General features: G+C 39.4%; 1 protein-coding gene across 2 annotated transcripts in view; it reads left to right on the top strand.

The window, feature by feature from the left end:
• The window catches only part of tex2 (testis expressed 2), a 33,815-nt gene that overhangs the window by 15,395 nt on the left and 3,502 nt on the right, over nucleotides 1-14,918 (top strand). Inside the window, exons 3-12 of one of the 2 annotated variants that reach the window (XM_017491493.3) lie at nucleotides 644-2,267; nucleotides 3,993-4,193; nucleotides 4,500-4,809; nucleotides 5,406-5,641; nucleotides 6,635-6,778; nucleotides 6,866-6,965; nucleotides 9,267-9,387; nucleotides 10,255-10,359; nucleotides 10,800-11,009; nucleotides 12,364-12,484. In XM_017491493.3, the coding sequence (XP_017346982.1) occupies nucleotides 669-2,267; nucleotides 3,993-4,193; nucleotides 4,500-4,809; nucleotides 5,406-5,641; nucleotides 6,635-6,778; nucleotides 6,866-6,965; nucleotides 9,267-9,387; nucleotides 10,255-10,359; nucleotides 10,800-11,009; nucleotides 12,364-12,484 (3,147 nt within the window). In that variant the 5' untranslated portion in view covers nucleotides 644-668. Of the gene's footprint in view, nucleotides 1-643; nucleotides 2,268-3,992; nucleotides 4,194-4,499; nucleotides 4,810-5,405; nucleotides 5,642-6,634; nucleotides 6,779-6,865; nucleotides 6,966-9,266; nucleotides 9,388-10,248; nucleotides 10,360-10,799; nucleotides 11,010-12,363; nucleotides 12,485-14,918 lie in introns of both variants that reach the window. The other variant, XM_017491484.3, reaches the window with a different exon arrangement.

Raw genomic sequence — 14,918 nt, 5'->3', positions numbered from 1 at the left:
TTTAATTACTGCTGTAGTTTTGGGTTGGTTTTAGGTGTAGGTCAAGGACTGTGACCTCAGATTTCTTACTATGTCGGGTGTAGTCTTTTGAAGGAGGGGGGGGATCACTTCAAGTGGAGGAGGGCACATTACAACTTATTTGTTGAATTGTCCCAATTGCTGTGGCAATTGTGATCAATTGTTGTGGCACTCTAATAATAATAAATGCATTGTTACGTGTAACTTCTTCTTGGTTTCTCGTTATTCAATTTTACAGGCACACTGTGTCTAGTCTTGAGATGACAGTAGATTGCACAGCCATCCACTTTGATTAACTGTAATGTATGAGAGCCTCAGGGTTCTCCATTTGGATTCTTGGACTCAGTGCCTTTTACAGTTTTTTGTTCATTAGGCTGCAAAAATGTTTTCTTCTCATTTTCAGTGTTGGAGGCCTGTTCTTTATATATGATGGGTTCTGTTTTGTTTTGTTTTGTTGTTTTTTTTGTTTTTTTTTTAGAAAAATTGTCTTGCTGTTTTGAAAACCCCATATGAATTTGTATTACACGGTACTCTGATTATAAGATTGAGATTGCTGGTGGTATTTGTGATATCTGCCAGGACTTAAAATTTGTTTTCATATGGCTTCCTTTCCTTTTGACCACAGGCTCTGAGCCTTCTGGAGTGCTGCCATGACCAGTCAGGGAGGCAGCAATGTGGACACACCCAGCCACCTACCTTCCTCGTCATCCTCATTTCTCCGGCCATCCTCAGGTCCAAAACTACATGTGCAACGCTCGCTCTCCCGTGACACAATCACCATCCATTTCTCATCCCAGGGCAAGGAGGAGGAAGAGGAGGATGAAGAGCTCTACAAGTTGGCTGTGTCCACATCTGCTCTGGATGGGGATGACCAGGGCATAGTCACAGCTTTGGAGGCCAGCGAGGAGTTGCTGTTTGAAGGCACAGGAACAGGACTAGGTTCAGGTGTGCCCCCCGTGTCTTCTGCTATGACATCATCATCTTCGGTGGTCACCCATACCCAAAGCTCAGCCTTAGCCATCCAGCCATTATTCACAAGCCTTGGCTCCTCTTCCACTTGTAGCCCTTCTAGCTCCTCCTGGCCCTCAGAGCACTGGACCCAACTCCCTCCACCTGCCACTTACTCTGCCTCTTCCACTTCGTCTCCAGTCAAGGCCACAGCTGTGCACTCAAGGCCATTCCTCAGCCTCGTGAGGTCTCTCTCCACTGAGGTGGAGCCTCGTGAAGGTGTCCCTTCAGCAACTGCCCCTCAGCCTATGCGACACAGACATCTGATGAAGACTCTAGTCAAATCTTTGTCCACTGACACAGCCCGTCTTGAACAGGAAACCCCAGCACACCGGCCTCCTGATTCCCGTCGTAACCTACACCTCTTCAAACCTTTTACCCAACCTCGTGTCACTGCCACTGCCAGTGGTGACTCTAAAACAGCGCCATCCTCGCCCGTTGCTTCGCCTGATGGTCGTTCCTTCTTCAAGGTACAGGAAGTTGAAGCACGCATTGAAGATACCAAGCGGCGTCTCTCCGAGGTAATGTGTGAACCGCTGCAGCTGCTTAGCAAGATTATTGGTGAGGAAGGAGGAAGTACTGCTAGTGGAGGTTCAACAACTGGGACAGCGTGGGGAGCCCAACATCCAAAAAGTCTCTCATCTAGCACCTCGGAGCTCTGTAGTCTTACAGCCCTCAATGGCCACCTGGAAAGCAAAACTGACTATTGCATCAAAGAGGAAGATGACTTTGAGGGTGACAGTCCACCAGGGATAGCCACCAATGTTATATTTAAGTCACCCTCACTAGGCCTAGACAGGTGCTTTATGTCAGCCTTGGCCAGGCAGGAAGATGAAGAGTTCTGTGAGCTCTACAGTGAAGATTTCGAACTCTGCACAGACACGGAAGCCGATGGTGACCTTGGCAACTCAGCCCACCTCCAGCTGGGTAGCACAGCATGCAGCGAAGAACCAACTGAGGGGGGTGAGGAGGAGGAGGAGGAGGAGGAAGAAGTGCCTCCGACCATACCACATAATGGTCTCATCCTTCTCATTTCTGTTGTGTACGGCTACTTTGTTTTGCCATTGCCCACATACATAGGTGGTGTTTTGCTTGGAGTAGCTGCAGGCTTCATGTTAGCAATATTGGTGGTGTGGCTGTCAGCTCCACGTAGTTCTTCTTGGGGACCTCGCTTCAGACGATGTAAGAGAGAACGCTGGAATGGGGTGCCTCTAGACATCAAAGAGCCAATCATCTATAAGGTAGGTCCTAGTACTATATTTTGTCTGCTTTTACAATCAGGATTTTAATAGCACACAGCATGACCTTATCCAGCTGTTGTTCTGCCAAAGTTTATATGTCATGCACTATGTGACCTCTTATTCTGCTCGATTTTGTAAAAAAAAAAAAAAATGTATTACCTGTGAACATAAAATAATATTTTAAGTTGTCATGCAGAAAGAGATGTACCAGTACAGCAAATTTGTATGTTTTTTACTAAAGCAATAAGCCATAAGAGGGCACATGTGTTACAGTAATTTTATCACTGATGAGGGCATTGTTAGGCACAACGTAAAGTCAATTGGCTAAATTGGCAGGAAAAACTTTATAGTATTTCTTTTTATGTAGAAATGTTTAATTTCATTATTTTTGAAGGCACCTTTACTTGAAAGCATTTCTTTGCATGTGCTTTTGCACAGTATTGTTTATGTGAAAATAAAATAGAATTTGTACATGGGTTTTAGATAACTTCTCCCTGTAGTTTTATTACCAGTGGGAGAAAAGGTCTCCTGTGGTGTATGGTGTTATAGTACTGTGTTGTGTAGTGGGTGAGCAGTGTTTCCATGATGCTGAAGAGTTTCTGCACCACCCTCCTCTCAGTCTTTTTTATTATTATTATTATTTTTTTAAACATTTCATCGTCAATGGAAAAAGGTGGCAAGCAGCAACACTGGCTGAGGTGCACAAGCCAAGTGTCTCAGCCAGTGCTGTTGCTCGTTACCTTTTTTCAACCTTTAATTTATCTTCATGTTAATATTTCCCTTCCTTTTACTTCCTTGCTCTTTCAAAGCCACAACAGCACTTTGCATTCTGTTCAACGTTTGCTGTTTCCACTACATTGTTCTTCTACATTGATTTTCACATTAATATGACGTTGAATGTCTATGTGCTTGTGTTTTTAGGAGGAAGTGACAGTGAAACTTGACCATTATCCCTTATGTTTGACATTATTTACATTTTTTTTCTCTTATTAAAATGCCACTTAACTGTGCTAGCAACGTTCTCCTTTCACATCAGCATGGCTGACAACCTCTAACTTCTAACAGGGATAACAAAAATACAGCACCAACCAACACATTAGCAACAAAATTGCTAAGCACATGATATCTTATATTTAACATATTTAATTTAAAATATTTAATGTGTTTCAGAGTAGAGATTTCAGTTAAATAATTTGACTGCCACTAGGCTGGGACAGTATTAAAAATGTTAATCCATCATAGCATCTTTAAAAATTACCAAGGAAAGTGCAAGATGTAAGCTTGATATTAATTCTGCTATAGACTACCACAACAGAAAAGAAATGCATTCAGTCACATTCCTTATGTGTCAGTACAGTATGTTTTAGCACTGAAGTGGTAACTAACAACAGTAATTCCTGTAAACAAAGGCTTAACAAAAAAAGGCATATGCCTTTTATGCCCATATGCCAAAGAAGTTGCCTATTTTATATTTTAGCATGCTTCAAAGTAAGATCTGACTTTTTCACATCTTATTATCTAATCTGATCTCTTCCATGAAGTCTAAATAGAATAATAACAAGTAAATAAATATTTATGCAGTTTTTTTTTAAATATTCATTCAATAAGCATATCCATGACAAAACAGCCTCATCTAAATGCACAAACCTGAGCCGATTTCAAAACTACCTTGATGTTAACTTAACTCTATACATGATAACCTTTTGTGATATTTGCTATGTTAAGGGTTGGATGAACGAGATTTACAGCTATGACCCAGAGGCCTACCACGCCACGCTTACCCATTCAGTATATGTGCGTCTTGAAGGCTCTGTGCTACGTCTCTCCAAACCCAACCGCAATGTTCCCCGCCGTGCCACCTTCAATGAGCCCAAACCAGACATCACATACATCAGCCAGAAGATCTATGACCTGACCAACAGCAAGGTGGGACACCAATTACACCGTCTGTGCCGCTAACATAGCTAAGAAGGTTTTTGCTGCCAGTTATCATTAATTTTGCACTGATTACAGCTGGCATTTGTGATTTTTGGTTAACTTGTTGGTTGGTTTTGTAGTATAATTGACCTTTTTAAAAGATCGCATATTGAGAACATTCATTTGTTGCTTCAGGCGAGCAATTTTAGTTGCAAGTGATGTAACAAGAGCATCATATAATACCAGCTGCCTATTCTGCTCATAAAACACAAGACATATGATGGTAAGAAAAACTAATTGTGGTTGGTCCCACAGATTTACCTGGTGCCCCACAGCCTGGCCAGAAAACGTGTGTGGAACAAAAAATATCCCATTTGCATTGAGCTGGCCAAACAGGATGACTTCATGTCGAAGGGGGACCAAACTGAATCTGAGGATGAGAAAGTCCTTGCTTCAGGTGAAAGGACTGAGGGGGTAGTGGGTAGTGAGGACACCAAGCGCCCCACAGACCCTATCCTGTACCTGTTCGGGAGGACAGGAAGAGAGAAGGAAGAATGGTTCAGGAGGATGCTGCTAGCCTCCAGGCTCAAGGCTGAGATCAGGAAACCCTCTGGCCTGCTTGCATGTAAGACTAGAGCCTGAGTGAATGTCCACGATCATTCTCAGGGCCGCTTCTGAACATTTGGGGGCAGGGACAACTTAAAGTAAAAACAGTTAAACAAGATACTGTATACTATCTAACTCTTCTTACTTGTTAGCTAGCTAGTTAGCCACTAACCTTTTCCATTTCACCAAGTGGAACCAAGAAAGTAGACAAATCAAGTAAATCAAATAATTTCTGCCTGACCGCTACTTCATTCGTAAATAATTACTAATTTAGTAATGTAAATTGAAGTTTCAATTATTTTTCATACATTTTGAAGGGTCCCCTGTGACTGCCTGATTCATAAACTTTTTCCAAAAGATAGTAACATAAATTTTTTCAATATCTATTTTAAAAAATCATGTTCCCCCTGGTGGTCCGGGGGCCCTAAGAAACTGCTTATACCACTTATAGGAAGAAACGGCCCTGATCGCGCTAAAATAGAACATCAAGCTAAAACAATATAGGGTCCTACAATTGCTGATTACTTCTATGGAGTTAACGGATTACTCTCTGCTGTTTTCCTTCCTGCGTATCTGGTTTATGTACAAAAGTTTGGATGTTCTCTCCATCCACAGCTTGCCTCCCCTCCTACAGCAGTGGGAGCAGCCAAGCAGGCGCTTTGTCTCACAGTTGCAGCAGTAGTCAGGGCAGTCTAGATGATGTGATACAGCCTAAACCACGGCAGAAGGACGTCAAACAAAAAGTACTGGACTACAATGTCTACATGGCTAAATATATCAGCCACTCTTCAGGGAGCCCAAATCCCAGCCCTCTTCACAGTACTGATAGCAGTCCGAGGAGCGCAACGAAGGTACAGATCACCACATGGACAAATCCCATCTACAGTTAACCCAAATGATCACAAATTTTGTAGTGCACAAACTGACCTCACAAATTATCATTTTTGTGAACAGACTTGTCCATAAACACAGGCCAAGCTTGCATACCAATCATACAACTGCATACAGTATATTCTTTATTATATAGAGTGTACATAAAATGTTTACATACCACGTTAATATTTTAGGTTTTTGTAATGTAAAAATGCACACAAAAAAAGTTTGGAAATTTATTTGTACCCCTGTCCTGATCAATACCTTTCGACAATGAGATCCTATACATGCTTTGTAAACTCTTTGTGGACCGGGGCTTCAGCAGTCTGATGAATCCAGGAAGATGTCAAGAAAATCCTCAGAAACAACTCGTCTATATTTGGGGTTAATCAGAATCACTTCATTGATGACAGGTGTATGATAATTACTTTTGAACATGAGTTTGAATGTGATTCTAAGCGAAGTTACATGCCCCATTATAAAAGGGTGTGTACACTTATGCTAGGTTTTTGTTTTTCTTCTTTTTCCCCTAAAACCTTTCCTGTTTGTTTTAACTTGAATTTTGTGGGTTGCTATATCACATTAAAGGATGAAAAAGATCTGACATGCTTTATCTTGGTTACAAAAATCTGCAATTTTAACAGGGGTGTGTATAGTTTTTTTTTTAAATATCCACTATATGTACATATCTTTTTGTGACAGTTATCAACCCAACATTTACCTGAAGCCTGATCTGGTGCTCCTTGTTCCTGTTGAAGCCCTTGGTTATTTAAGGAATCTTGAACATTCTGTTACAGTTACACCATTTGTAGTATGGATGACTCAAGGCCCAAAGCTGAAAATTATCCAAGCTTTCAGCATTATTTATTCAGTTTGTGATGTGGTATTTTAATGTGCCAACTAATCTATTTTGTTCTGCAAGCACTGTTCATGAGCTCATGCAAATAATTTCCATCTGGGCTTGCTTCCAGTTCCCAGCAGGTCCTGGCACAGAGGCTGAGTCTGAGGCCTGGGTCAACGCCCTACTGGGCCGCATCTTCTGGGACTTCCTCAGGGAGAAGTACTGGGCTGATATGGTCTCCAAAAAGATCCAAATGAAGCTGAGTAAAATCCGGGTATGTTTTTCAGCCCTTGTTTTCTTGAGGTTTTTTTTTTAGGTATTTAGGTGTTTTGATGCTAAAACTGGTATTTTAAAATTCAAGCTGCCGTACTTCATGAACGAGCTGACACTGACTGAGCTGGACATGGGCATGGCTATTCCCAAGATTCTTAAGGCCTCCAAACCATCAGTGGACCATCAAGGTAAGCCTTTGACTTGTGCTTGATTCCACTATAGATAGATTTGTATGGATTGAATGGTTTGTATGTGCAAACATCCAAGCAATTCCAATCAATCGTGTACAAGTATTTGGTACATGAGAACCTAATCAACAGGTCTTTATTTGCCACAATGCCAGAATGAGCTGCCGCAATTAAGGGGGCCAAGCACTTTGTGTCCCCACCCCTTAGCGATGGATTGACGGGTTCATCTCCCAAAAAGAAATGTTTTTGTTAAAATTCAAAAAGACTGACTTCCTATTTGAAAAATCACAAATTTCTAAATCAAGAATACTCAAATTTTTAAGCGACTCAAGAAAAACAAGAATGTAGATGTCCTGTTGCAAGCAATTTTACAAATTTATTTATTCTACCACCTAGAGGTGAAATTAGACAAATCTTTTTGGAGATCCCTAGGATGAGGTCCTTCAGTGATCCACCAAGTTTGGTGAGATGCGAACTCACTTCCTGTTTGGCAGTTTTGCCAGCAAACTTGTTTGCTTGTTATGTGCAAACCATCCTGTATATGAAAATTTAGAGAAACAAAATTTTTTTTGCTGGTGTTACAATGCTGCATGCCAAATTTGGTGGTGATTGGACAAAATTATTCGGAAAAGAAGTGAAAAAAATGTAAAATATTGGAACATCATTCAATTGTCCAGTGAACTCGGCTTGGCTCAAAGAATCAGACAAAAGTGGAACCATGCCTCAATGACATTCTATCGAGTAGTTTTTTGCCATATTGGTGGCACTAGAGGGCTTAGTGGTATACACCAAAATTATTGTGAAGGTAGCTGAGACTGTCCTAATTGTCCTAACTGTCCAAATTTCATGAAAAGCATACTACCAGAGACTTGACCAGACATTTTAACAATAGTAATTAACACTTAATCAACACTACAATCCAGACACAAATTGGTATCCTGATGGAATTCTTTTTAGTTTAAAACCAGAATGAAGAGACACTTGAGAATGACATAATAACATTTTGTAATGCAGTCTAAATCTACCCAGCTATGTGACTCATGTAGCCTGGGATAACTGAAATTATTCTACCAAATTTGAAAAGTAGCCCTTAGCAATGTTCTTTATGGCAGGATTAGGCTGTGACCATTTCCTGCAGTGTGCACTTCCCACCTATATTGAGAATGTGAGAGGCTGTAGCCATGCTCCTGCTGAGATGGTGAACTTATCTCTTGCTGCCCACAGAGCTCAAAGGATCAGTTCTGATTGGCTCAGAGGCACTGACAGCATCTGAGAACTGACCTTTTGCAGGCTCAGGGGGAGGGAAGTTTTGCCACAATTAGAACAGACCCCAAGGAGCAGCAGTGTAAGTTCTCAATAGCAAAGCATCTACTTTGCCCAAGAAGGTTTTACTAGAGAACCAAGCCAAACTTGTATCTTCCTAGGAAAGGGCTTCATCATTCGATATGCATTGACTGTAGTGTTATTAATTCATGATATATAGTCTAGAATTCAGTGTTGCAGAATCCAGTGCTTCATTATCACAATTACAAAGTTGCAAAGTTGCTACTTGTGATAACGATGTAGTCTCATTGCAGTGTTGTTAGAGGGCTCCTGAGTGGCGCAAGAAGAAAGCGTTTGGAGATCATGAGCTCGAACCCTGACAATGTCACAGCCATCTGTGGCTGGAAACAGAATTAGCCCTAACTCTCTGGGTTGGAGGGATGACATTACTCTCTCCTTTGTCAATCACAGTGACACTAGCCAATCATGGGTTTCTATGAGTTCATGTATACAGAATAGGGAAGTTAGCACTTTACTACGAGTGTGTTCAGCTGCACTGGTTTGTAGTGTGAGCAGCAAGTTGAAAACATGAGTTGACTTCACATGTTTTGGAGAATGTTTTAGCCTTGTTTTAGACCCAATTGGTAGTGTGAGACATGGGAACGCTACCTATTGGCTGGGAATTAACAAAAAAAATAATAAAGTGCAGCATGGGAGCACTTAGTGAATTAGTCTTGATTATTCATCCTGTGAGGGCAGCTGTGGTTCAGGTGGTAGAGCGGGTTGTTCACTAATCGTAGGGTTGGCGAATCGATGACCCTCATGACTCCACATGCCGAAGTGTCCTTGAGCAAGAAACTGAAACCCCAAGTTGCTCCCGATGGCAAGTTCGCGCCTTGCATGGCAGCTCTGCTACCATTGGTGTGTGAGTGTGTTTGAATGGGTGAATGAGAACCAGTGTAAAGCGCTATATAAGTACATTTAACCACTAAGTTTAAAAAGTGCTATATAAGTGCAGACCATTTAATTCCCCTGTAGGTCTGTGGTTTGACTTGGAGATCTCATACACTGGTTCTTTCCTGATGACGCTGGAGACCAAGATGAATCTGGCCAGGCTTGGGAAGGAGGGAGAGAGCTGTGGAGAACAAGGAAAAGAGGGGTAAGGAGTGTGGAATGGCATGTAAGAAGTTTTGGAGTGGCAATGTATTGCACATATCTGTTATGTGACTATACAGTTAGTAGCAAATATGTGGGAAAAGAAACAAAAACTACTGATATTGTTCAAAAAGGTCAGTACTATGCACTGAATTATTTATAATTTCTATAGTCTTATTTTACATGGGAAATGAGTTTAAAGGTTTTAATATTATGAAAATCTGCTTTTTCTATTTTTGCTTTTTATTTTGCTTGTGTGTGTCTGTGTGTGTGTGTGTGTGTGTGTGTGTGTGTGTGTATTTTCACTCTCCCTAGTTTCAGGCACCATTTTTTTTAAAAAGCCAAGGCCTTAATAAATTAATCTTTTAGTCTGCCTTAGTGTAAAAGTATTGCTTTTAACTAACGTTTTTTGTGCATGTATCTTTCTTGCCTTTCTCTCTCTCTCTCTCTCTTCTCTTCTCTTTCCTGCCCCATATGGACATGATGGATGTGTTCTGTTATTGGTGAGTCAAGCCTGCACTCTGCCCATCTCCTGATATCTCAGTTTCATTATTATACTGCACCAATTAATAATATAAGCTATAACCATGACCGAGATGGTGCAGCACTGTAACTTGTGTTACACGATAACTCAAATGCTTGAAAATCATCAGTGAAATATCTAGTAGCCCTGGAGTATGTAGTAACTAAATGTTTAATATCCATGCTTCTCCTGCATAGCCTTGGTATACTAGTTGCTAGCTACTGAACAGAAGGTGCAGATGTGTGCACTAATCAGGCATTTTTAGCAAATGGATCCAGACGCAGAAAAGGAAATGACCAAAGGAATAGATAAAAACAAAAAAACTGTGTGTGTGTTTGTTAGGCCCAGACCACGTACATACTGCCTGGCTGACAGCGACGAGGAGTCGTCCAGTGCTGGATCATCTGATGAGGAGGATCCAACAGAAGTACCTGAAATGCCGGGGACAGAGGGGTGAGTGAAAATGCAGAGTTCACATTAGGAGGTATTACTGTTGTCTTTTGGAAACACAATAATTATATGAAGTTAATGAGACATTAATCACATACTCGCATTGACCCACTTTATTTAGTAAAAACTCTCAATCTGTAACGAAATGCTGTACAGAAAGTTGTTGCTTGTGCCAATAGGAAATAATTCTGGTGTGCATAAGATCTGTGGTTACATTTCTATGCTAGAAACCAGAAAGTCATGGACTGCCAGACTGTTCAACACATAATCTGTTCAGCTATAGTATATGCTTCAGTTGATGCCTCTTCCAATATATACATGTAGATTGTCTGTCTCTTTGTCTTTGTCTTCGCTCTACAGCTCTATCAACTTCTGCAAACAATAAATATAAAAAGTTAGTAATGAACCTAACCGTCTATATACTTTCTCACATTATTCTGCAGTTTCGTCGGAGGACACCGGCCGAGCAAGATCATGCGCTTTGTAGACAAGATTGCAAAGTCAAAGTATTTTCAGAAGGCCACTGAGACGGAGTTCATAAAGAAGAAGATGGAGGAGATGTCCAACACTCCTCTTCTCCTCACTGTGGAAGTGCAAGAGTGCCAAGGCGTGCTGGCCATCAACATTCCACCTCCCCCTACAGACAGAATATGGTATGAGGTTAATGCAGTGGTTGTTGTTGTTGTTTTTGTTTTTTGTTTATCATGAGTGTTGACCTTTTACAAAAAAAAAACGGCTCTTGCCTTGTAACATTTACTTTGGATGGCCGTTGCAGGTAGTCTATGGGACTTAAAGACCAAGTTAGTTAACCATTTTGTTCTGTTTCAATCAAAGTAACGCATTAAAATTTTAACAGTAGTGGAGGAATGCAAAAAATGTTTAACATGCATTGTTTTGTAAGCATTACAAGCAAGAAATTTCATAATTGACTTAATTTCTCGAATGAAGCATAATTTTAAAAAATCATTCAGATTACACAAATTACATTTAGGTTATTTTGACATGAGAGAAATGAAAGTATCTTTTTAAATTATTAAACAAAAAGGCGATTTTAGCAGAATCACCAAAGTTGTAATTAACTAAAAACACAGAATACATCCATTAATAAGTATGAACAGAATATGGACTTTTGAAGACTATGGACAGTCAGCTCCAGAATTATTGACATGCTAACTAAAGATGGGTTTATTTTGATCTTCAACTGTTTAATCTCAAACTGAAAATGTGAGAGCTACCTAACTTTTAATTGAAGACAAAATAGACTAATGAAACATTTTTTTTTTTAACAAAAATGTGTGGCACATTTACTGGCACCCCTGCACTGGCACAAAAAATACTTTGTCCAACCAAAATAACAGCACATAAGAGTTTTCTCCTGTAATGTTTGATGGTATAAAAGAATAAAGAGACCCCTCAATACACCATCTCTCCAGATCCTCCAGGGTCATATATCATCTCTTGTTGTGCTCTTCAGCTCACCACACAGGTTTTGAATGGGGTTTAGATCAGGGGACTGGGATAGGCATGTCAAAAGCTTGATTCTGTGGCTTGTGTGTGGATTTTGGTGCAGGTTTTAGCTCATTGTCTTGCTGGAAGATCCAAGCATGACCCATCTGTAGTTTCTTGGCAGAGGCTGTCGGATTTTCACTTAGAATCTATTGGTAGTTCATGTGGTCCATGATGCCATGCATCCTATTAGGGTTTCCAGGGCCTTTGGAGAAAAAGCAGTCCCACAACATCACAGATCCTTTACAGTGTGGATTAGTTTCTTATCTGTATAACCATACTTCTTTTCAAGCCAAACCCACCTTAATTGAATTTGTTACCAAAAAGCTTTATTTTTGTCTCATCCATGAATGTCCAGAAAACTCCAAGTGCTTACTTTTGAGGTTAGAAGAAAAGGCATTCTTCTTGTACATCTTCCAAATAGTCTGTTGGCATGGGTGGCATGTAATTGTAGATTTGGTGGCTGGATAGTGAGATTGTCAGGTGCTCTTTTGTCTACAGGTATGGCTTCAGAAGGCCTCCTCACCTTGAGCTGAAAGCCCGACCTAAGCTTGGTGAGAGGGAGGTCACTTTTGCCCATGTCACTGACTGGATTGAGAAGAAACTGGATCAGGAGTTTCAGGTACTGCCAGGTTCAATGAATTTCCCTTTTTTATATGTGGCTAAAAAATGTTTTATGCTATTGCTATGACAGACTGGATCATCAGGTTAATGTACAAGCTTTCGTAATTGTTTTACATGTAAATTGTCTCAAATTAGAACGTCAAAGACACCTATAAAGATAGACATTTTATACTTTCAGTGACTTCCAATATTTCCTTCACCTTCCTGGAATGTACCTCTAACAGATTGGCTTGCATAAGTATTCACACTCTTGAACTTTAGTCACATTATATAGTGTTAGAACCCGACAACTGAAATGGATTTAATTGAGATTATACGTCATGAATCTACACAAAATATCCCATAATATTGAAGTGGGATATAAAAGATGCTGTAATAAGATAAGTATTCACCACTACTCTACATAACCCCTAAATTAGCTCTGGTACAATCAGGTGCCATCAAAAGACACATAGTTGGTTGAATAGAGTCATCTGTGTGCTGATAGTGTCACATGATCTCAGTACAAATTCATCAGTTGATGGAAGGCCCCAGAGCTTATTTGGGAACATATCTAAACACAGTATCCTGAAGACCAAGGAACTATCAAAACAAGTCTGTTATGACAGTTATGGAAAAGTATCAATGACATTTTGCTTATTTAAAAAAAAATCCCAATCTTTGAACATCCATTATTTAAAAGAATTTAAAGAATATGGCACCACGGATCTGCCTAGAGTAGGCCATCCACCAAAAGTCAACAAGAGGCCCCCACTTCAGTATTGTGTTAATTCATGACAGATAAATCTGTTTTAGTTTCAGGTTACCACACTACAAAATGTGGAAATGCTCAACAGTGGTGAATACTTATTCAAGGCACCGTATTTTCACTATGAACCCATCTAAAATAACAGTCATTAATATGTTATCTAATGAGTTAAAAAATAAATGAATACAAACATTGATTATAGTGAGTTAAAAATATAAGTATATTTTATTCATTTGCTAAAGTTTCAAATAAATTAAAAATAACTTTATAGTTCTCATGGGTCCCTGCACATGTTTAAGCATTTCCTAATTTCTTAGGAAATGAAAAATAAGGAATGCTACGACATGTCTTATTTACCTGGGGAATATCTAATGCATCATTGACTAATAACTGTGCACAAGAAGTGCTCAATTATTATAGTTGAGGAATAGTGCCACCATATTTAAGCCATAAAATAAAATAACATTAAGGAGACTATATTTTAGTTGGGTTGATGTATTTCAGGAAAGTCAGTTTACTAGCGGAGAGAGTTTTCATTATCAAGAACATAAACAAATGTGGCAGGGTCAATAAAATAAAATAAAAACATGCAGAGCTGAATGTCTTTATCTATATGAAGATACATGGACTTTTCTGTGTACAACATTGAAAGGACCTCTATAATAATGCCATATAAACTTGTTTTGCACCATGTAAAGATGTCATTTGGATGCAAATATTGGACATTCAGGAGACGTGGAAAAAAATAATTCACTTTTCTAATTCATGCAGTCACTTTTCTGAAATTTACATGTACTGTAATATAAGTAGATGCATATCCTTAGGTGGGCCATACTGTTAATGCCTTTGTACTCCCTTGGTCTCCCAATCTTAGAAGCACCCCTAACAGCATCTATGCTAGGTTTTTTTGCTTATCAGATTGAGGTTCTGCACAATATCCGATTAAATATTCTCTCAAAAAATAAATAGATCACACAGTAGGAATGGAGCACCCATTTGTGCTAGACAAAGGCATGTCCGACAACTGTACTTCACCACTACATTGCTGCGAGGAGACGCGGATCTATTATGGGGAGCATAACGTATTGCATGGTATTGCAAGGGAACCATTTAAGTATCAATTTATAAAAGTATTTCAGAAGAAAAATCTCCCAGTCTTTCCTTTTGGGGCTACAAAATGTATCATGTTATTACATTTAAAACTCATCAACAGGTTGAAGTAGATACTGAAAATATTCTAGGTGCCTTTAAATGATGACATTGATGAAAGCATGGTGTGGTCAAGCAGCAACAGGCAAAATGACAATATGGTCAACACTGACACTTTCAGTTGCTCTAGTCTGCATTAACCATCAGATACTAACACCTGGAGAGGTTTGGACATACCCCTCTTATTATCATATAAGAAGTAATGAAAATAGGAAATGTTGCATGTATTACAGACTAAATATGTGCTGGAACTGATCAAATACAAATAAGTGAAGATTAAAAGTAAAAAGTTAAGTAAAAGATACATGGAAAGCAAAATAAAGTTAAGTTAAATGTCTTTTATAGACTGTTTGACATTTTAAGACTTAATTAAAAGCATTTTATTTATTTATTTTTATTTACCTTGTAATCATTGCATGTATTTAGTAATATTGTTTACCTTATTAATAACTTTTTGGGGGATTCCATAAATAAG

This window comes from Ictalurus punctatus, chromosome 2 (genome assembly GCF_001660625.3).
Source record: "Ictalurus punctatus breed USDA103 chromosome 2, Coco_2.0, whole genome shotgun sequence".
NCBI classification, from domain to species: Eukaryota; Metazoa; Chordata; class Actinopteri; order Siluriformes; family Ictaluridae; genus Ictalurus; species Ictalurus punctatus.
This window is presented reverse-complemented; position numbering and strand designations above follow the sequence as displayed.